At 38.7% G+C, this 23,772-nt stretch overlaps 1 protein-coding gene across 2 annotated transcripts in view; it reads left to right on the top strand.

The window, feature by feature from the left end:
- The window catches only part of Fam210a (family with sequence similarity 210 member A), a 54,117-nt gene extending 35,081 nt beyond the window's left edge, over positions 1 to 19,036 (top strand). For both annotated transcript variants that reach the window (XM_074070398.1, XM_074070397.1), the window contains 3 exons: positions 9,413 to 9,922; positions 14,591 to 14,702; positions 16,315 to 19,036. In XM_074070398.1, coding sequence (XP_073926499.1) covers positions 9,447 to 9,922; positions 14,591 to 14,702; positions 16,315 to 16,548 — 822 coding nt within the window. In that variant the 5' untranslated portion in view covers positions 9,413 to 9,446 and the 3' untranslated portion in view covers positions 16,549 to 19,036. The remainder of the gene's footprint in view (positions 1 to 9,412; positions 9,923 to 14,590; positions 14,703 to 16,314) is intronic.
- The last annotated feature ends 4,736 nt before the right edge of the window (positions 19,037 to 23,772 follow it).

The following is a 23,772-nucleotide window of genomic DNA, read 5'->3' as shown; positions in this document are numbered from 1 at the left end:
ACCAGGTTAACTTGGTCATCCCAATAGATGCAGAAAAAGCCTTTGATAAGATCCAACACCATTTCATGATAAAAGCTCTAAGAAAACTAGGAATAGAAGGAGAGTACCTCAACATTATAAAAGCTATATACGACAAACCTACAGCCAACATTATACTTAATGGTGAAAAACTGAAAACATTCCCTCTAAAATCAGGAATGAGATAAGGATGCCCACTATCCCCACTCCTATTCAACATAGTACTGGAATTCCTAGCCAGAGCAATTAGGCAAGAAGAAGGAATAAAAGGAATACAAATGGGTAAAGAAACTGTCAAAATATCTCTATTTGCAGATGATATGATCCTATACCTCAAAAACCCAAAAAACACTACCCAAAAACTCCTAGACAACATCAACAACTAAAGCAAGGTAGTAGGATATAAAATCAACATAGAAAAATCATTAGCATTTCTGTACACTAATAATGAACAAAGTGAGAAAGAATGCATGAAAACAATACCATTTACAATAGCCTCAAAAAAAATCAAATACCTAGGAATAAACTTAACAAAGGATGTGAATGACCTCTACAAGGAAAACTATAAACTTCTGAAGAAAGAGATTGAGGAAGACTCTTGAAGGTGGAGAGATCTCCCATGCTCATGGATTGGTAGAATCAGCATAGTAAAAATGGCTATACTATCAAAAAAAAATCTACATGTTTAATGCAATTCCCATCAAAATCCCAATGTCATTCATCAAAGAGATTGAAAAATCTACCCTAAAATTCATTTGGAAACAAAAGAGACCACCAATAGCCAAGGCAATACTCAGCAAAAAGAACAATGCTGGAGGTATCAAAATAGCCAACTTCAAACTATATTACAAGGCAATAGCAATAAAAACAGCATGGTACTGGCACAAAAATAGACATGAAGACCAGTGAAACAGAATATAGGACCCGGATATGAAGCCACACGACTATACCCAACTTATTTTTGACAAAGGTGCTAAAAATATAAGATGGAAAAAAGATAGCCTCTTCAACAAAAACTGTTGGGAAAACTGGTTAGCAGTCTGCAAAAAAACTGAAACTAGATCCATGTTTATCACCCTGTACTAGTATAAACTCAAAATGGATCAAGGACGTTAATATCAGACCCCAAACCCTGAAGTTGGTACAGGAAAGAGCAGGAAATACTTTGGAAGTAATAGGTATAGGCAAGGACTTCCTCAGTGGAACCCAAGCAGCTCAGCAACTAATAGAAAATATAGACAAATGGGACTTCATAAAAATAAAAAGCTTCTGCTCACAAAATTAATGCTTTCTAAACTGAAGAGACCACCCACAGAGTGGGAGAAAATATTTGCCAGCTACACATCAGACAAAGGTCTGATAACCAGAATATATAGGGAACTCCAAAAACTAAACTCTCCCAGAATTAATGAACCAATAAAGAAATGGGCAAGTGAACTAAACAGAACTTTCTCAAAAGAAGAAATTCAAATGGCCAAAAACCACATGAAAAAATGCTCACCATCTCTAGCCATAAAGGAAATGCAAATCAAAACCACACTAAGATTCTATCTCACCCCTGTTGGAATAGCCATCATTAGAAACACCACGAACAACAGGTGTTGGTGAGGATGTGGGGAAAAAGGAACCCTCTTACACTGTTGGTGGGAATGCAAACTAGTACAACCACTCTGGAAAAAAATTTGGAGGCTTCTTAAAAATCTAAACATAGATCTACCATATGACCCAGCAATACCACTCTTGGGGATATACCCAAAAGACTGTGACACAGGTTACTCCTGAGGCACCTGCACACCCATGTTTATTGCAGCACTATTCACAAGAGCCAAGTTATGGAAACAACCAAGATGCCCCACTACTGACGAATGGATTAAGAAAATGTGGTATTTATACACAATAGAATTTTATGCAGCCATGAAGAAGAATGAAATGTTATCATTCGCAAGTAAATGGATGGAACTGGAGAACATCATCCTGAGCGAGGTTAGCTGGGCCCAGAAGACCAAAAATCGTATGTTCTCTCTCATATGAGACTTTAGATCAAGGGCAAACACAACAAGGGAATTGGACTTTGATCACATGATAAAGTGAGAGCACACAAGGGAGGTATGAGGATAGGTAAGACACCCAAAAAACAAGAAAGCATTTGATGTCCTCAATGCAGAGGAACTAATGCAGAAACTTTAAAGCAACTGAGGCCAATGGGAGAAGGGGACCAGGAATTAGAGAAAAGGTTAGTTCGAGAAGAATCAATGTAGAATGTAACACACATGTATAAGAAATCAATGCGCATCACCTCCCTGTATAGCTATCCTTATCTCAACTAGCAAAAACCCTTGGTCCTCCTTATTAATGTTTATACTTTCTCTTCAACAAAATTAGAGATAAGGGCAAAACAGTTTCTGCTCAGAAGTGAGGAGATAGGAGAGCAGAGGGAAGAGATGGGGGGAAGGGGAAGGGGCGGGGGGAATGGGGGAGAAATGACCCAAACATCATATGCACATATGAATAAAAGAAAGAAAGGAGGGGAAGGGAAGGGAGGGGAAGGGAAGGGGGAAGGGAAGGAGGAAGGGAAGGGAAGGAAGAAAAAAACCGGGTTATTAGAGGACTTGAGTGTTGGAACTTTAGTCTTACTCACCAACTTCCAGAAAGGGTAGGGGCAGGAAATTATGCTGTAGATTATTTTATCTGTGTTTATTTTTAAATTGAGCATCTCAGAGGAGCCAGTCTTCAGGGTCGGATGGTCAACAGAATCCCAGGGATTTTTTATTACAACAATATGGAGTTTGGAACATAGACAAGGAAAAGGAAAAGTGTCCCTTGATGTTTTTCCTGCCACCTGGCCTCTGAATGAACTATGAGTGGGTATGGGGCCACCCTGCACCCATGCCTGGGAGGGTCAGGTCTTTAGGAATATCTGCACTCACCTGCTCTTGGCCTGCCATGAGTCAGCCTTTCTGGATTCTGGGATGCTCAGACCTGGGTCGGATTGGCAGGTGAAGGCACCTTGAAGCCCTTTCCAAATGTTTTTGGCACCCTTGATTGGAGTTGGTGAGACCTTTTGTCAGCTCCATCAGGCTCTTGATCTGTCCCAGGGAACAGTCCTGCTTTGTCTATTTCTTCTGGCCTGGGCCATTCTAGACAGCACAAAGGGAAGCCTTGAAAAGATTTGGCAGTAGCCTAACAACAAAGGAAATGCCTAATTTGAAATAAGGTTTTCTTCAGGCAATAGTCCAAAAAGGAGAGACCCAGTCCAAAAGATTGGAACAGTGGGTGCAGACAGAGGATGGCATCCATATAGGAAAACAGGCCTGAAGTTCGGAAAAAGTAGGTTAGAGAGTCGGGTGAGTACCTGGTAGGAAAAGAAAGCAGCTGGAACTTAGTTACCTGGTGGTAATGGCACAAGGGCATGTGGAAGAAACCCTAAGCTGCCTGAAGATAACATTGGGTGAGGAAGGGAAAGCAGTCAGAATCCAAATAGAAAGGTGCTGGCAGAGGAGAGAGAATAGGCATGTCCTCAACCTGTGGAGAGAGGCAGTAAAGACAATTTTTACATCTTGCAGGAATAGATTAATTGGATCCAAGTCAAGACGTGATATCTGGGTCACTGCATCAAAAAATGTTGCCAGAAAGCTTTAGCTCTGGTAAATACCTCAGTTCTTGCATCCAACAACAGAAGAAGTCAACCAAGATGTAAAAATATAGTAAAAGTAATAGTAAACTTTATTAGAAAAGGAATACTCTTTCAATAGACTGAAAGTAGTTTGCTTCTAGAGTAAGAAGAATGAGTCTGGAGTTGGAGTTGGAATATTTATTGTGGCACTCTTAGCCCCAGGTCTGTTTGGCCCCTGGGATGGGTTCCTGGGCCTGGGTCTCTGGCTTGTTAAAGAGATTACCTGTGTAAACTCGAAGCCCCAGGCCTAACTGATGTTTAGAGTGTGGATTACTCTTTGAGTAAAGAAAGGATTAAGCTTTAGGTGAGTGGCTGACTTCAGAACATCCTGTGATATCCCCTGGCCTATGGTTACTAAATCTTAACAGAGACAGATCATCTGTGGAGTTGGGAAATTTAACTACAATGATTTTTCTTTCTTTGTTCCTCTTGTGGCCATCAGCCATGGCTTAGTCTAGTTGCTGCCTATCATTAGGAACATTGATCCTCTGAAAAGAGGTAAAGAGATAAACATCCTGTGTGAGTGAATATAATCTATTAATAATTTTTGAAAAATTGTTGATTTTTTAAAAAAGTGGTCCAGCTTTAAGATTGCTCTGCAAATCAATGAATTTAATGAAATGCCATAGGAATTCCTAGGGAGCATAATTTTACTTTTTTTGAAGATTAAGTTTTTAACAATGGCTTGGTCCTTAACACAGCTCATTTATGTGGTATAGTCTGGTTTTAGAAAGCTTTAAAGGTGATGGGTTGTACAGTAGAATGTTAAATTGAAGTCATCACATACATTCAAGTGCAGCGGACTAGGAGTACAGAAATTACTATGACAAACTGGATACCTTTCTCTAGGCAGCAAGCCAGATACGACTTTCATAGGTGATTAAAACAGGTGTCACAGGTGATTAAAAAAGAAATTGAAAGGAATAAATTTTAGGATATTCTTAATCTGATAAAAGAAGAAAATTTTGATTACCTTCTAATTGATGACATTGAGAGAGCTTGTACAACTGAAAGAAAGAAATCCTTTTTTCTTGTGTCTCAACCTGGTAAGTTTTATCTTTACCCGTTCCTCATACTGTGCATCAGGGTAAGATTTTATAATATCAGTTGTATTTGGCAAGAACACAGTTAAAATTTTTTTAAGAGAAGTTTTAGGTTTACAGAAACTCTGAGCTGATATTAAAGTTCCCACATACCTACCTTTTTAACCCCACAGCTCAGCGAGGTACCTTTGTTACAGTATGAATCAGTATTGATACATTATTAACTAAATTCCACTCTTTACATTAGGGTTCACTCTGTGTTGAACATTCTATTTGTTTTGGCAAATGAATAGCAACATGTATCCACTACTATAGTATATACGGTAGATACTACCTTAAAAATGTCCTATTTAAAATGAAAATGTCCACCTTAAAAATGAACCACCTATTCATCCTTCCCTACCCAGAAACCCTGGCAGCCATCTTTTTACACCTTTTTTTTTAAACTAACTGTAGTTCTTTATTACAATAGTATATGTTGAAATGATACAGTATATTACTATAATAAGAAATACAGTTATCCTTTGGTACCCATTGGAGATTGTTCCCCTGGAGATACCCAAATCTGTGGATGCTTGCATCCATTCTATGAAATGATATTTACTTATGACCTTCACATGCCCTCCCATGTATATACTTTAGATCACTAGGTTATTTATAATGCCTAATGTAATATAAATGTCATGTAAATAGTTACACTATATTATTTAGGAAATGTTTGGAAGGATTTTTTAAAAAATCTCTTAAATGTTTGGTACACATGCGACTTTTGTTTTTTTCTGAATAATTCCCATCTGTGGTAGAACCTGAGTATCGAGAACTATTTTTTTTTTATCTTTTAGGTTCCTAACACAGAGACCCTAAATTGCTTATAATTTCCTAAATATTAAAGATGATAGCATCTTCTGATGGGACATTTGGTTTTTGTACAGAACTTTTTCTAAAATCCTTGGTGTTTCCTCAGTTACAAAAGTGTCTTTTGAGTACTAATATCAAGTCCTCCAGAGCACACCTGATTTTATGCTAATCAGGTGACTTAGGAGTAGGGGTCCCGAGATAGCTTCAGAATAGGTAAGATGGCTACAAAGAGGTTATTAGAGGATTGGAAGTTTCAGCTCCACCTGCAAATCTCAGGAAAAGGTTGGAGTGGGGCAGGAGGTTAAGGTCTGTGAAAGCTTTTGAGTAAGGGATTTGATAAACTTCCTAGTTGGAGAAAGTATCAGATGCCCCCAGCTGCAGGGGAACAGAAGTGCCTGCCTTGGACCCTGGACCTCTTCATCTAGCCATCTGTATCCTTTATAATGACCCCATAAGTATATTTCCCTGAGTTTGTGAGCCATCTGGCAAATTATCAAACTGGAGGTAGGGGGTGTGTAGCAACCCTGATTGACAGCTGGTCACAACTGGGATTCATATTGGCATTTGAAAAGGGGCAGTCTTTCAGTTGAATACTTTTAAATTTTTTTCTTGCCTTATTGTGTCAGCTAGAACTTAAAGTGGTGAGGCTGAACAGGGTGGTGAGAGGTGATGCTTGCTTCATTCCCAGTCTTGGGGAAATGTCCAGCTTCTCACCATTCATAGGAGTCTAGTAGTATTTTGCTATGTATGTTCTTTAGATTGAAGAAGTTTCCCCTCCTAATTTTTTAGTTTCTTTTTGTTTTGAGGGGATTTTTGTTTGTTTTTTTTTTTTTATCAGTAAAGAATATTCATTTTTGTCAAATGTTTTGACTCCATCAGTTCATATGGCTTTTCATTAGCTGGTTGATATAGTAGTTTTTTTTTTTTTTTTTTGATACTGAAGGGTAGACTACAGGAGGTCCATGTATTCCCAAAAGGTGTCAATTAGCCAGGGGGCGAAAAACGCCCCTTCTCCTTCCCAAGGAACATCTGTTCACACCAAGGAGAGAGACACTTCTCTTTAGACATCCGTTTGCCAAAATCTCCACCCTTGGGCAATAAAAAAAAAAAAAAGCTATAAAACCCAGTTTTCAACCTGACCCAGGGAACCACCAGTTCCCAAGTCCTGCTGCATGATCCCATGCAGCCTTTCCTTTCTCTTCTCTGTAAATAAAACCTTTTTGATCTTAGCTGCTCAAGTCCGCCTTTGATTTCCATCTAAGAGTGGACCAAGGACCCTCACCACCCGAGCTTCCCTGAGTATCAGTACTTTATTTCAACTTTTATTAAATCTAAACACCCAGAAATCTGTATATTAATGCCATTCTGGCACCCACTCCTGCCTCTTCCTCTTCCCATGATATTCTAATGTCAGGTTTTGAATTCACTGAGCTGGAGGTCTATAAGGGAACAAAGGTAAATAGGGGTGAATTTTGAAAATAATACACTAAGGGAAAGAAGCTAGCCAGTGAAGACCACATTTTATGGTTTCTTTTACACAAGATGTGTAGAATAAACAGAAACAAATGGAAGATAGATTAGTGATTACCTGGGATAAGGAGTCAGGGAATGGTAAGTGACTGGTAATGGGTGTGGGGTTTCCTTTTTGAGTGATGAAATTGTTCTAAACATCAATGTGAAGGTTACATAGCTGTGAATGTACTAAAATTCCACACCTTAGAGTGAATTGTTATTTATTGAAAAATTGGAAAGGAATGCACGGTTGGGGAAACCAGAGGTAAGGGTGGAATCTGGAAACTTGGAAGAAGGCTTTTTAAAAAACCTTTTTCTTTGTTTTATATACTCACACAAAACATAATCTTGTTATCTGAGAGTTAGACTTCTGGGAATTTCTGTTCCTAGAATACTGTCCTGTAAAAAAAGCAGACTTAAAAGAAAAAAGCTCTCTGGGTTTAGAAAACACCTGTGCTAATGCCATAGCCAGGACTTACTGGAAGACAGCAGTACTGAACAAAGACCTCTTATAGGAAAGCCAACCAGAAATTCATACTAAAACATTTGGAAGGAGTTTTGTTAAATGAAACCACTTTACACTTGACAAATTTTAGGTAGTAATTCCATCCAAGCTAATTCTTAGAATAAATAAGCAGTCAGTGTTCTTCCCTTTTGGCATAGGCATAGTGTAGATTTGTAAGTGCAGAAACAGGTTGTTGGAGAGTACAATCAGCCTTTACTCATGTTCAATGTTCTCAACAAATATGAGAGGGTTACTTTTGAAAAAATAATTCAGAGCCTAATTTTTCTTTGTGACTTTCTTGGTTCTTTTGTATTTAACTCACTCTTGTTATACTATCCCTTTGCTTTTCTGCTTGGTTGTTAACTGGTCTGATACTCTAGATTCTTATTTGTTACTGACTTTGCTTTTCATTATATGATAGTAGAAATCTCCAGCATTGCTTTTTGTTTTTTGAGATAGGGTCTTACTATGTAGCCAGGTGGGCCTCAAACTTACATCTTCCTGCCTGAGCCTTCTGAGTGGTGGGGTTATAGTCATGCTCAGTATAACTTTTGAAGGCTTCCCAAGAACCTCTTTTACATCTGTGGTTTTCACTTAGCAACTCATTTGCTGTGTTGGATTATTTGGAGAGTCATAGGAGCCAATGTTAATTATTAATTAGGGAGGAAATACAGGGGATTAATGTTATAACTGGAGAATTCATTAATGAAGATTTTTAATATAATAGTTTTTGCTTTCCCAATCAAGTGTGCACCCAGGATCTGAATCTTTGTGTAAAGTGAGGCATCTGTATTTATTGGAGTGCTAATTCAAATCTTATTAAAAAATAAGATCATGTGTTTTCAACATATTGGAAGTAGTAAAATAGTTGGGATGGGGTGGGGTTGGAGGTTGGCAGCAGGGGCCGATTTACTGTGTAGTAATGGCTCCTGTAATTCCATCTACCAGTTGGAAACACGCATCTAAAGAGTCTAAGTAATTTGCTCAAAGTACTGATAACTCAGTTGGGTTTGTCTTATTCCAAAGTCCATATTCTTTTGAAATTATATGTTACTATCTTTCTGGAAAAAAAAAGTTTTTGCTATCCAGAAAAGTCTAATTTGTCTTGGCTTTCTTGTTTTGCAGTTTTTGTTTTGTTTTTTGAAACAGTCTCCCCTATGCAGCCCACTTTGGTCTCCAGCTGGCAATCCTTCTGGGCTGCCTCAGCCTCCCAAGGATCTTGTCATTCTTAATTCTACATTGATGTCAAGCCACATATCACTGTACATTTCTTTCTCTCCTTTCGATATTGGGGCAGGGGAGAAGAAGATAAAATAACCTTCCAAAAACATGATTTACAGTTTTATGTAACTTACTATCCAGGCCTGGTAGAACAGATGGCGCTGATATTAAATATTCACCAGGTAATCATACTTGTGATATTAACTTGGTGATATTCATCAGTTTACACAGCACTTGACCTCAGAAGTTTCATATGATTCTGTTACAACCCTGTCCTCATCTTATAGTGGATTGGGCTTGCAGTCTGACAGGGACTTGCATGGAATTACATCCCACGACACCTGGACGCAGGTGTGGGCTACACTACCTCTTTGCATAATAATATAGACCCTACAAATATCCCTTTTTTACTTATAATGTAATTTAAAATCGCAGTGACTTATAATTGTGTACCTTAACCTAAATTCCTGTGGATTGGGTAAAGAGTCCTTTTACTTTCTAATGGTTGTTAAATGATTAATTTTAAGTGGATTGGTTTAAAATGCAAATGTATATGTAATCAACCAATTTTTTAAAATCTAGTCATAGAAGCTGAAATCCATCACCATCCTTCAAGATGCAATGGAATGTACCACGGTCTATGTCTCGGCTGGCACACAGGACATGCTTGGAGCCACAGAAAGCTGGTCTCTTTGGACACCGTCAGAACCTACAGGGATCATTACTTCTGTATAGTGCTGAATCCAAAGTGGTTTGGGTACCGTGCTCTCAAAAGCAATGGCTGCACTTACCTGCTTCCCAGTGCCTTGCAAAGGAATGGAAGCCATTGGATGCTCAGCCAGCCCAGCCAGGGGTCCTTCGCCACAAACCATGGGAGCAGGATGCTTTATCCAAGAGGGTTTTATCATCCAGTGCTACATCCCAAGGAACTCCTTCTGAAAAAAAGGAAGAACCTGATCCTTTACAAGACAAATCTATGAGCCTTTATCAGCGATTTAAGAAAACATTTAGACAGTATGGGAAAGTTTTGATTCCTGTGCATCTAGTAACTTCTGGTGTTTGGTTTGGAACATTTTACTATGCAGCCATAAAGTAAGTTTTTGCTTATTGACCGCTTTCTGTGTTTTATCGCAGTAGTAATATTTTTAACTATATACTAATGATAGCCTTAAATCTTTTCCTGAATGTGGTTCATTGATGGAGAGTAACTATTCTTTGTAGCTGTTTTTCACATTTTTAGTAAGAATAGCTAACATTTGCTTGTTGCATATCAAAAAAGTGAACATTTTGCTCACTTTTTAACTGTCATCTCATTTAATCCTCACAGTGTCCAAGTGAAGTGTAGATAGTGTGGTTCTTCCTACTTATGAATGAGCTTAGGCCACGTGAAGTGAAATTACTTCCACTAGTAAGAGTTGGAACTGACCTGAAACCCAGGTTGATGTGTCTCATCTCAAAGCTGCAGTCCTCATCACTGTGCTCAAAGCATCTGCATGTGCTGGAGAGCCCAGAAAGAAAGTACCAGGTTTCAGAAATTTGGCAACACCAGGAGTTCAATACTTACATGTTAGTACCTTTATAAATGTACACAGATATTTATTTTGCTGGGTATATGGTTTTTGGGGCAAATTCATAAGATACTTTTTGCCAAAGCCTGCTATCTTCTGTAAACACAAAAGTGAAGCAATTACAGACATAGGCTTTGTGATTACTTACTCTGATAAATGTCACAGGAATGTCTTTTGTTCCTATCAGAAGTGAGGCTGAGGGCCCAGCCTCATTTCCCAGTGTTGTAGAATGTAATACTTCTATGTGCATCTTTCTTGTTAGATACAGTTCTTACTCTTAAGTCATGTTGGTCACCCTGCTGGAGAGCATGGGCACCAGCAGTTCTCAGGGGCCTGAGCATCATGGAGATGATGTGGGTGACTTTACTACCTAGTCAACTCTCCTAATGAGTTTAGAATTGCACTTTCCAAAATCTGCTGCGTTTTAGTGTTTGATTATATTCAGTGGTTTGAAAGGCATTAATAAAATATTGTAGTTGTGTACATGGAGCTTACTCCATGGGAGAGGCTGATCACTGCTAAATGAAAAGTGTCTGCCCCAAGATGGTGGGGTGGAGACTATTATTCTTAGAATATACAGGGTGTTTTCTTTCTTTACATAAGTTCTAAAAGGATAGGTTTTCTTTATTTTGTATAATCAATGCTGTTCTGTTTCTCTCTTCATTATGTCTTTCTCCATCGTGCTTCATTTTATTTAAGAATTTACCTTTCCTTCCAGGAGATCCTTATATATGCACTGTATGGAATTAGTTCTTTATTAAAGACATTTTTTGAACATGTTTAATATTTATAGAAGTCTTCAAAAGTGCCCTTAGTTTTTTGACAGAAAATAAAGTTGTGTACCATTTTTAATAAAAATTCTTATAGGCATTCAGTACTGCTACTTAATGCATGGCTTTTTGGATATTAAGTGTTGTTTTATTTTCTTGAGCATCTGAGGATTTTTGTGATTCAGTGTTGTGGAATATAAGACATGAGTAATAGTTTCTTCTGGTTTTAAAATTGAAAATGAGATTCTTTGGGAGGCTGTTAAGAATTCTTTTGTTCCTTTTATTTTTCCTTACCTTCTTTGGTAAGCAAGTTCTATTACTATAAAAGCAGACCCAAGATAATTCAGTGATACTAATTGCACTTCAGATTTCTTCAGAGCATCTGAGGTAGCTGTGGGGATGATTCTGTCATCCACTATGAAATGTGTCTTTCCTAGCTTTTTTCTTAGCTTTTCTGTACAGTGCATGGTCTAACCATGAGGGGGAGACTGTCTGCTTTAAAATCACATCCCTCAGCCATCACAACTTGCTTTGTTATTTGTCATCTAGAGTCTGGTTGCCAGACCACCACTCACTGCCCAGTCATAAATACTGGGCCAGCTCTGTGACAGCCTCACACATCTGATTTATGTTACTCAGGATGTTCTGCTTCCAGAACTGTCGTCCTAAATAAATGTTTCTAGTAGATCTTTAATCTTCAAAAATTGAAAGTTGATGAGTTCTAAGTGAAGACTTAATCATCTATTAGAAAATAAAGCTAATCAATAAAAGAGAAAGGAATTAGAGCATGTTCAAATGGCAACATATCACTCCCTGTGAGATGGTTTTATTGTGAAATTGAAGATGATTGTATTAAAAACCAGTTTTTCATCTAACAAAAGGCTAGTTATATTTTAGTCTTTTGGGTTTTTTTGGTTTTGTTTTGTCTTAACTGAAAAAAGTAATCTCTTAGTTACTGGTTACCTACTTACCATTAAAAGAAAAGGCCAGGCACCGGTGGCTTACGCCTGTGATCCTAGCTACTCAGGAGGCAGAGATCAGGAGGATCACAGTTTGAAGCCAGCCCAGGGAAGTAGTTTAAAAAACCCATCACAAAAAAGTGCTAGTGGAGTGTCTCAGGGTGTAGGCCCTGAGTTCAAACCCCAGTACCGCCAAGAAAAAAATAAGAAAGAAAAGGAGGAAATATTTCATAGTTGGAAGAACGGAAGAATGGGCATATGGTATCACACCACATTACCGACAAGAGTTTGTTTTGAGTTATTCCAGCAGTCAGCATTGCTGCCATTCTAGGTACCAGAGAGCAAAATGTCATTCTCTTAAAAAATAAATAAATAACTAAAAGTAGTTCTCTGTTAATTCAGCCATAAAGTTTTCTGATTTTTAAAATATTTTATTGTACATGGTAATAAATTTTATTTTACATTAAGCTTCCTGGCCACTGCTGTCTGACAGAAACTTGCAGAACTCTGTCCTCTGATCAGAAGTGCTCTGTCTGATCACAGGTGGCTCAACAGTGACAGTGTTGTCCTTACCTTCAGATGCCTTGTGCCTGGGACCTCAAGTTCCTAAAGGTGCACATCTACCAGCAGCCAAAATAAAATAGGTGGAACTAGATGAGTTTTATTATTGTCTCATCTTTATGATAAAGACTTTCATTCATTACTCACTTTTATATTTGGCTAAATGTGTCTTTTTCTTTCATGATTGCTGTTAAATGTATAGATTTTATTCATTGGGCTTGGTTAGAAGTAGGAAATGATTAGTGAAATCATTTCATAATTTTTTTAATGCCAGAAAATGAAACTAGTACATTATGGTAGGATTTTACCATATATAGTTACTTAGTGACTTCTTTAGTGACTTGATTAGATACATAGAAAGTCTAACTCTAGTACTGAATATTGCCTTAAATTTACCTCTTTATGTTGTTGTGATTTCATCTGATTTTTGATGATAGGTAATTTTAATGGTTCTTCCTCAATAATTAACAGCAGTATCTATAGAGAGTAATATCCCTGGTTGTGTAGTATTATGGTGAAATCAGAGAGAGGCACCTTTTCCCCAGCTAACCCAATTATTTTTTAAAAAATAAAAGTTTACAGCTACCAATGATAATGGTTCCAGGCAATTTCCTTTCTTAATGACAAATGGAAAGATACAGTCGTGGTGGAATCTTGGGGTCCTGTTCTAACCAAGAGGCATGTTCAGGAGTGTCAGGGATGGGACTGAAGGTTGTTAGTGCCCCTGCTGTGATGTTATGCTCTGAGACAGATGCAGCTCTGTGTTACTTGCCAATAAGAAAATATTGAGCCTGAATCCAGTCATGAGGAAACAATGAAAATCCCAGACTGGGTGATGCTGGCCTATACTCCTCAAAAATATACATACCAAAAAAGACATCCTATTATCCTCCCCAGCAAGAGGTGCTGGGAAGCACTTTTAGGGAGGAGACTAGAGAGGAAAAATACCAGTAAGGGAGTACTAGGGCAGTTTAGGAAATTTTAATGTAGATTTTATATTAAGTAATACATTTTTGTTTCAACTACATGCTGTTGTATATGTTAAATTTCCCAATTATGATAGTTACATTAAGTTTGTATAGAGAAATGTCCTTGTTCTGACTTAGGGGTATGTCGGATCATAATATCTGTAAAACATGCATAGTGAGAAAGCTTAAGGACAAGGGATGTGCACAAAATGTTCTCATTGTGGAAACTGAAAATACAAAATTCCAGGCTTCCTGCCTTCTCTCCCTCCCTCCAAGAACTTGTTGCAGTTTAAAGTAATTGTTCTTTACCTGCCTTTTAGTCTAATAATAGAATAGAAGCATCCTTTTAAAATAAATGTTTGTCAGACCCACAGTGTCCTGTATTTTTTGCATAGTAGTGGTGTTAAAATACCTCCTGCTTATGCAATAATAGTATAGCATAACTATGAAATTTTAAAGGAAAAAATTTTAGGTCTTGAAATGTGAGTTGGAGCATTGTAAGGGAGTGGTGTTTGGGTGAGGAAATAAAGATTAAGTAAATGATCCTGCTCCTGTTCTCTTAGTTTTCTTATATCTTTTCATTTTGCTGTAGTAAATGCTTGTACTTTCTAAAATATATTAATTAGGATGCTCACATGCAGGTGCTGAAATAAAGCAAGACTGGTTGTGTATGGTAAGAATTAAAATAAAGTGCTTGATAATGCAGAACCAACTCAAGCATATTTTTGTTGCTTTTTGTTTTTCTTGAGACAGGTCCTCTCCATGTAACACAGGCTGGCCTCCAACTCTCCTTCCCCTTTAACTCAACTCAGCCTCCTGAGCAAACAAAATTTACTTAAATTATGACAAATTTGTAGTTTGGATGTTTTCAAATACTTTATTGAAAATCTTTGTCCTTAAAGCTTACTTATATGTAACTTACTTTGTGTTTCAGAGGCGTGAATGTCATCCCTTTCCTAGAGCTCGTTGGGTTACCTGACAGTGTAGTAAACATCCTGAAAAACTCCCAGAGTGGAAACGCCCTGACGGCGTATGCCATGTTTAAGGTGGGTATTGCTCAGAAAACTGCTCTTCACCATACCTGCTCGCTGCCTGGAACCTGCTAACCTTGTTAGCTCTTAATAGTTTGTATGTGTGATTAAAACATTGTATTTCATCTTTTATATATCTAATGTAAGGTTATAACATTTTAAAGTATAAATGATAGCTTTAGGAAAAGTACCTTAAAAATAGGTAGATCATCATTAGCCAGGAGCAAGCAGATGTTAGACTTGTGTATTTCCAAAGTAGTAGTCATGTTTTTGGCATTTACTCCACTGATCTGTGATTTAATTTTTCTTAGAGATCCTCACACCACCTAATTTGTTAATGAAATTTAATATTTATTTTACTGTTTGTAATGGTTCATCTTAGCAAATAGTACAGTTTACTTCAAACTTTTATGTGATTCACATTAGGCTTAGTTAGATGTTCTCATGTTAGATGCTTATAGTCTATAACTATTCTCTGGGTAGAGACATTGCCTTTATAGTTTCTACACCTTTGGGTCTTTTGCAAGGGAAGACATTGTAAATGGTGGTATTTAATTGTGATAATCTCCTTAATCTTACAATCTCGTTGATTCTGAGTTCCCTGGAATTCAGGGTCATATCTTCCTTCTCTCTTGTGTTTTTCACTGCACCTACTATGGTGTGTTGTAGGTAAAGCAAGGCTCAGTGCACCTTTGGGAAAGTTTGTATACCAAGGCAGATGGGCCAGCAGTGTTTCTTCTCCATGTTGGCCTTCTGTGGGGTGTAATTCTGGGGTGTGCTTCCTCTGTATAAATCACATTTCCTCAAGTAGAACAGCAGACAGAGATGCCTTGCTTTCTTCAGGCAGAGCTCTAAAATGAGGTGTGGTGGAAAGAAGGAAAGGTAGAATTGGAATTGACTGGGGGCACATGGTAGTTCCTTCGCTTATAGAGATGGCTGGGGTGCATGTGATGTACCCCTTTGCTTTTTCACTTCCTTTGGCCATTTCATCTCCTATTGGGTTTTGGTCCTTAAATTTCTGGACACAATTAGAGCAGGTCTGTTTGTCATGGGCACCATTTTATTCTGTGATCTCATGAAGTTGCTGGTTGGGATTCCAGACCCTGAGCAGATTGTGAGGAGAAGGCAGCACATGGCCTGGAAGAGTCAAGAGAAAAGAATTTGGCAGTAGAGTAAACCTGAATCTTGCAAAGAAACATTTGACTCTTGCTCCATCTCCTAACATTTGAAGAAGTTTGACTCTTAGTTTAGCTAGATATAAAGTACCTGGCCCAGTCTTTCAGGCACAGAAATGGAGGTGCCTGTGTTAATGTTAGTGGTACTGCTCCCTCTTTCTGATACCCAGGTGAACCTGCACCCAGGCTCACTAACCTGTGGCTAATGACCTCAGAGTTGCCAGCTGTGAAAATTCTGAAATTCTGGATCACGTTGCCTGGGGAAAGACATTCATAAAATGAGTTTGTAGCAGAAGCACCCCTTGTTAGGAAGGAAGATCATTTAGGATGTTACTTTTGCCTTGTCAATTGATAAATGTGTACTGATTACTTATTACCAAGAATTTAAATTTCAACTTCACTTTCCTTAGGCGTAATCACATGCTTATCTGCCTGTTTACTTTTTTCTTAAGATTGCAACACCGGCCCGCTACACTGTGACCTTAGGAGGAACATCCTTTACTGTGAAGTATTTGCGCAGTCGTGGCTACATGTCGACCCCGCCGCCTGTCAAGGAGTATCTACAGGACAGGATGGAAGAGACCAAGGAGCTCATCACAGAGAAAATGGAAGAGACAAAGGATAGACTCACTGAAAAATTACAGGAAACCAAAGAAAAAGTTTCTTTTAAGAAAAAAGTGGAGTAAGGTGCTCCTGTATTACAAGTCACAGAAAATTCCTGACTTTAACCCTCTGGAGACACTGGGCAAACATACATACTTCTGATTATTTTTTTTGGATTGTTGCCTAAATGTATCAGTCCTCTGAGGGTTAAAGAAGTAAGATACCTTTTTAAAGTAAAATATCACTGGAAAAAAAATCAGTGTTCTTTAAAAGGAAGAAATGAATCCAATATAAAAATTTCGCCTTAGTAGCAGTGAGGGTTAATGTATTAGAATTCTCTTTCCAGGTCCTCAGAATTACATTTGTTTTCTGTTCTCCTCTCAGCTATCATGTATGCAAACCAAGCAGTCAGCTGTTGGGATAACTGATGTGGCCTGCAGGCAGGAGGCTAACAGTGGAGCTCAGTCGTCGTTGTTTATGAGAGTACTAACTGTATTCTGTTCTCTGCATGGAGACAAACTTGCACCATCCAAACTGTCCTAAGTGAAAGAGTATTTAGTCTTTCTATGAGAAAGCATCTCACAGTTACCTACCATTGAAAATACAGACCTTATATGAAGAAAGTTGAATAAAAATTCAGCCCTATATATGTAAATAAAATTTATTGGTTGTATGTAAGTGAAAAATGGACCCTTTAAAAATGACTTTTACCTGAAGCTTATCAAAATCACATTTTTAAAAGCAAATATACAACCATTAATACTTTTTCAAACTTGTATATTGGTGTTGATTACCTAGAACAACATACTTTTGTGTGACTCGTTTGCATCCTTTTTAGCTAAGCTCTCAGAGGAAAAGAGAAAGTTTTATAAAGTTTTTTTGTTAAAATCAAAAATCAAATATTTTTCATTAGCTATTCAAGCTTGAAGTTCTTAAGCAGGTCAAGGTTTGGGAGACCACAGATGGTGCCAAGCTACCATGGAGCTGGCGCTCTTCCCCCAGGCCTCCTTGGCTTACCTAAGTGACTCCTCACTGTCTTAGCATCACAGTTAATGTGAATTGCTTTTTGGAGTAAATCTTAAGGTTGTAGCTCCTGCTTTTTATGTGGTATTGAAGGAAAATATCCTTGCTCAAACATTCTACTTGATTTTTTTTATAGCGAAGCTATCATTAAACTATCCACTTGGACTGGATCAGTGGTTGTCAGATAGGCAAGTTACTGTGATTATGGAGTGTGTCTTGGGGGCAGAGAGGGCTTTGCACTAACAGCTTTTCCTTCCATTCTAACTCTCGGATAGGCATTGGAGGAGGAAGAGGCTTCTTTTTAGAGGTCATTGCTTTGACTTGATTGTTTTGACTTGGCTGCTACAACAAGACAATGTCAGGTTTCGCCTGATCCCTGCTGCTTGGCATCAGATGCCTGGCTCGGCTACATTTAGAGAAGAGTTTCCAGTGAAAAAAATGTGTGTTTGATAATCATTCTGTTAGAACACTTTTTAAATGAATGTGCCATGCTTGGAAACCTTTTCTTTCTAGGGTGGGGAGAGTTGCGACAGGGGATCTGTATGTCTCTGGTTTTTTTGTTGGTCAGCAGCATGGTTTATCTCCTGATGCAGAGTTCAATGCACTGCTTCACACTGATGGTACATTTTCAAATCTAAACATGAGTTAACACATTTTAGCATGCTTATTAAGTACTCAGACACTAAACCCTAAGATACTGCTATTTTTTAAAACCACAGTTGTTAAAAACCGGTGTTATATGGGATTCTTAAAGTAGTGTCCTTTTACCTTTTACATTGCACAGGCCATGTTGTCTAGTGGACATTAATTGGAGTTCTGAGAAGTTACTAACAGCCCTGATGCTCTTTCTGAGTAGGTGTCTCTAGTTCAGTCCATCTGAGTTTTGTCACCATCCATTTTCATAATTGGGTTGTGTTTACCCAGTTACAGCAAGTGAGATGCTGCTTAAATGTGCTTTAAAATCCAGTAAAAAAAATTCTCTGAAGATCTGGGAAATTCTATTGTCATAATTTGGCATCAGGAATGATATAAAAATGCTGTGTCTAGCATCTTGCTAACCTGGTCCTTAAGGCAAGCTATAAACAACTTAAAGCAGGGACCCTGTCATGTGTTAAGTTTGCAGCATTAGTGATAGCAGGCCAACAGGCAACAGAAACGTGACAAAGGTTATTGAAAACAAATACATAATTTGCAATGTGTAATGAATCTCAGTTCATTTGTGCGAGCATTGTACTTCTGAAAGTTATGAGGGAGGCAGGGCACCTTGTCTGATGTCCACATCTGCTCTCATGTAGGTAGTATGGGTTGATCATGAAGGGAACTATGGCTAAGATTTAGCTTATATAAAATGGACAGAAAGGTTCAACAAGCTAATAATTACGTAAAAGACTAGAAGAGCAGAAACCAACCTTTTAAAGTACCACAACGTTACTGAGATAACCTTTTGCTTAAAATGGTGCTATTTGGATTTCAGCAAAGGAAAAAATGCTTATATTGAGATTATCGTCTTCCCAATAGTGGAAATAATAAAATTATGACTTCATTTATTATCTTGAGTTTATTCTTTGCATAGAATCTACACACACACTCCCTTTATTTAAAAATGAAAGTACTACCTTCTCTTGTGCTGAGGGTGAAATGGAGCTGCCGACTCTATGTTTCAGTGATCTTAGAATTCTAGGCATTTTAAGCATCTGAGTAGTTTGCAGAAGAGGTATTTGAAGAAAAGAAGAAAGCAGTATATTAGACACATTGCATGCTTTTAATGTTCTTTTAGGCTCATGTCATCTTCAGAGTTTCTTAACCATTTCAGACATAAACCAAGCTGCTATAGAAGAGAATAGTAATGAAATGGGCAGAGGGTGATTTTAGCAAATGAGGCAGAACAAAACGAGTTCATCTTTCCTCATTCTAATGAAATGATGCTTGTTTTTAAAAAAAAGTTATTGGATAATACATAATTCTATATTAAAAGAGTCCCAGAAAAGAACTCGCCGTGGAAATGTAGGCATGGTCTTAGGCTGGCTACAGGTCATTTTCTGAAACAAGGACCTCCTTTTATTTCAGATTTTCAAAACTGAGTCTTCCATAAGACCTAAAATAAGATGGATCTAAATGTTACCAAAGTTGTTTTGATCTGTTGACATGCCCTTTCTGCAAGCCACTTGGTATTAAGAGCTCACTGCTAGCTGACTTGCAGTGCCAGAGTCTGAGATTGGTCCAGCCATGGGCCCAGGTGATTGGGCAGCATGTGAGCACACAGAGGGATATATGGGTGACTCTGAATCAGAGTTGGGCAGAACCAGAGGTGGGGTCTACTTGTTCATTCTGCAGATAGTAAGTGGACTTGGTCTCCTTTGGCCCACTCACATGTCATGTGCCAAGTTAGTATCAAGTGATTTCAAAATGTATCTAGGGGCCAATCCTGCCCAGAATTCCTCTTCAGCTGTGGTCTTCAGTGTGACCCTCTTGACAGAACTTTCGTCTGCATTTTGATTCATAGTTGAGAAATGCTGAGTCTGATCAGTTGAATATATTTTCCTTCTGATTTTTCTTTTGTGATAACTTTGTCAAGTTTGTTCATTCTAACCAGTCAAAACGAGTTTGTGATGGTCTTGTTGCTCCAGGGTTAGGCTTTGAAAATCAAGCTGTATTCTTGCATCACTGACAGTCACCAGCAGTAAGTACAGACTCTAATTATTCTGTAGCAATTTGGCTTTTTTTTTTTTTTTTTTTTTTTTTTTTTTTGCAGCACTGGCTTTTGAACTTAGGGACTCAGGCCTGCTAGGCAGGAGGTCTTACCAGCTGACCCACTCCACCAGCCCTTTTTTGTGATGAATTTTTTTCAATATAGGGTCTCCTGAACTAGTTTTCCAAACCACAATCCTCCTAATCTCTGCCTCCTGAATAGCTAGGATTACAGGTGTGAGCCACCAGCATGTGGCTCAATTTGGCTATTTTGTTAAGAAACATCTTCTGAAAGAATGTGTGCTGGTTTCAGAACCCTTCAGGACACAGTGTGACATTGTGTGCTTTGTTTTGGGGACTTGATGGATGGCCCCAGTGTGGAAGTGCAGAGGCGGTAGCCAGGCATTAGGCCAGGCATAGCTCAGAGCATGGCTCCTCCTTCACATACATCCTGTGGTGAAATGTGTCACACTGTTTTTCTCTGGGACAGCAGGGTCCCTAGGAACAGAATCGGGAGAGTTAAAACATCCCACCTGCTGCCGAAATAGCTCCTTGCTTTTCCTGAAAGTGAAGGCTGGATGGAACTGTTCCTGGCCTCCTCTCCCTCCCTCTGCTCAGTTTTTTGTTTGTTTCTGTTTTGAATTTTGACCAACTTAAATGTTAGAAAACCATCATTAAAGTGAGAAAGGGGCAAGTGTGTAAGAAGTGTACCCATGTGTGTCTGCTCAGCCTGTCTGTGTGAGGCTTGGTGTGTGCACTGGTGCGACGGTTCTTCAGAGGACGGTTTCATTGGCAGTAGACACAGCTGTTCCAGTGTTTTGAGCAGTAACATGAAAGCCTCCACTTCATCCTTTCGCTTCTGTAAGATGAGTTTCTCCACACTTCTTAATCCAAACATGGTGAAAAGCACCTTTTAACATTAAAACATTTTTGTTTGTTTTTACCATTATTTTGACATCTCCATACAGCAAGAGGCCATGACAATGGTTATTGTGCATCTTCCCTTAAACCAATTAGATATTTCAATCTTCACAATCTGTGCAGATTTTTTAGAAAGAATATGGAGGTTTTCTCAGCGCACATGTATTTCAGCATTTGTGCACTGAGTACTGGCTCTGAGGTTCTATGAGAAGCTCGTGTTTACTGCTTTGTATTGTTGAGTTTGAGTTGATGCTTGCTTTGGACACATGGTGACTTAGCTGTTGCAGTTGGGTCACTTCTCTAAGAATAGTGGCTGCTCTGGCTCTCATGAAAAGGGTGCCGGATGCCCTCCCTGTCTGGGCTTCAGCACAGCCAGGTAGGGTTACAGGGCTTTGTTGCCCTGGAACTCAGTCAACATGCACTTCTTATCCCCTTGGTGAAGTGGGGTAGGATGTGGTAGCACATAATTTGCACTCCTCGTTCCTTTTGATCCAGAAATAAGAGACAGGTCTGTGTCAGTTTCCTCTCCAAAGTTGAAAATAGCAATATATCCACAAAACCTAATGCAACTTTTTTTGTAATAATGCAACTTTTGCTGAGAAATCTTGACCATTTGTTTTGGAAACATTTTATTTTTATTTTTTTTTTTTTTGCTCTTTTTTTTTTTTTTTTCATTTTTCTTTTATTATTCATATGTGCATACAAGGCTTGGTTCACTTCTCCCCCCTGCCCCCACCCCCTCCCTTACCACCCACTCCACCCCCTCCCGCTCCCACCCCTCAATACCCAGCAGAAACTATTTTGCCCTTATCTCTTAATTTTGTTGTAGAGACAGTATAAGCAATAATAGGAAGGAACAAGGGGTTTTGCTGGTTGAGATAAGGATAGCTATACAGGGCATTGACTCACATTGATTTCCTGTGCGTGGGTGTTACCTTCTAGGTTAATTCTTTTTGATCTAACCTTTTCTCTAGTTCCTGGTCCCCTTTTCCTATTGGCCTCAGTTGCTTTAAGGTATCTGCTTTAGTTTCTCTGCATTAAGGGCAACAAATGCTAGCTAGTTTTTTAGGTGTCTTACCTATCCTCACCCCTCCCTTGTGTGCTCTCGCTTTTATCATGTGCTCATAGTCCAATCCACTTGTTCTGTTTGCCCTTGATCTAATGTCCACATATGAGGGAGAACATACGATTTTTGGTCTTTTGAGCCAGGCTAACCTCATTCAGAATGATGTTCTCCAATTCCATCCATTTACCAGCGAATGATAACATTTCGTTCTTCTTCATGGCTGCATAAAATTCCATTGTGTATAGATACCACATTTTCTTAATCCATTCGTCAGTGCTGGGGCATCTTGGCTGTTTCCATAACTTGGCTATTGTGAATAGTGCCGCAATAAACATGGATGTGCAGGTGCCTCTGGAGTAACAGTCTTTTGGGTATATCCCCAAGAGTGGTATTGCTGGATCAAATGGTAGATCGATGTCCATCTTTTTAAGTAGCCTCCAAATTTTTTTCCAGAGTGGTTGTACTAGTCTACATTCCCACCAACAGTGTAAGAGGGTTCCTTTTTCCCCGCATCCTCGCCAACACCTGTTGTTGGTGGTGTTGCTGATGATGGCTATTCTAACAGGGGTGAGGTGGAATCTTAGTGTGGTTTTAATTTGCATTTTGGAAACATTTTAGATTGAACTTTTTTGGGGGGGGCGCTGTGGGTGGGGAGGTTTGGAAAACTACAGAATTTGACATTGAATTCATGGAGTTAGAATTGAGGCCATGTTTTTAGTTGAAGAAAGAGCCAGGTATTTCCACTTCTAGTTTGGTATTTGTCCCCTAGTGGCACAAATTGCACTCCTTTAATCCAGAAATAAGATCAAGTATGCCAGGCCACTCAGGGATATCTGAATCTCCTTGTGCTTTTGGAAATGCTTGAGCTCATTCATTAATTTATTAATCCGTATCCTTTTTCTACTGCTGGTGCCTTTCATCTTTTAGCTTTTATCTTGGTAACTTAATTCTTTTAGATGCTGCTTTTTCCATCTTCCTGCCTTTAGAGGAAATGTTTCTTAGACCTCACATCTCAGCTTCTTATTCCTTTTATCCTGGGATAGACAGTGACACAGAGAAGGTAAGAGGGCCAGTCCAGTGCCGTTCACCATCTGGGTGAACTTGGCCTTGGCAAAGCACTTAGGTACCTAGTTTAATACACACACACACACAAATCCATGCTTGAGAACAGGAAATTTCAGTAATGAATCTAGTGTTTGTACAACTAAAGATGAAATGTTTAACACATCCAAGGAAGATAAACCACATCAGGAAATTCCCCATTGTCCCTTTGGTTCAAAATGAGTTTGCTGTTTCCTGCTTGCCTGTGTATAGGGCCAGACATGAGTCATGGTGTCTGAGCCCGTGTCTGTGGCATACTTGGAGCCAGCTCAGATTGGAATTTTCCATTGAATGCTGCCAATCACTGGAACATCTGAAGCCATCAGAAGCTGGTATCTGTGGAAAATTTTAGTGCAGAGAAGTTTGTTGTATTCCTAAGAATTACTAAGTTTCACTAGAACATAGGGGTTGCCCGCCTTCTCAGGATCCCAGGAAAATTAACCTTAAGACAAAACCTGTGCAAAATTGTATACTATACATTTGCTAGGAGGACAGATTTCATGTTACC

This window comes from Castor canadensis, chromosome 4 (assembly GCF_047511655.1).
Source record: "Castor canadensis chromosome 4, mCasCan1.hap1v2, whole genome shotgun sequence".
Classification (NCBI taxonomy): Eukaryota; Metazoa; Chordata; class Mammalia; order Rodentia; family Castoridae; genus Castor; species Castor canadensis.
The sequence above is the reverse complement of the archived record's forward strand: the minus strand, read 5'-3'. Positions and strand labels throughout refer to the sequence as shown.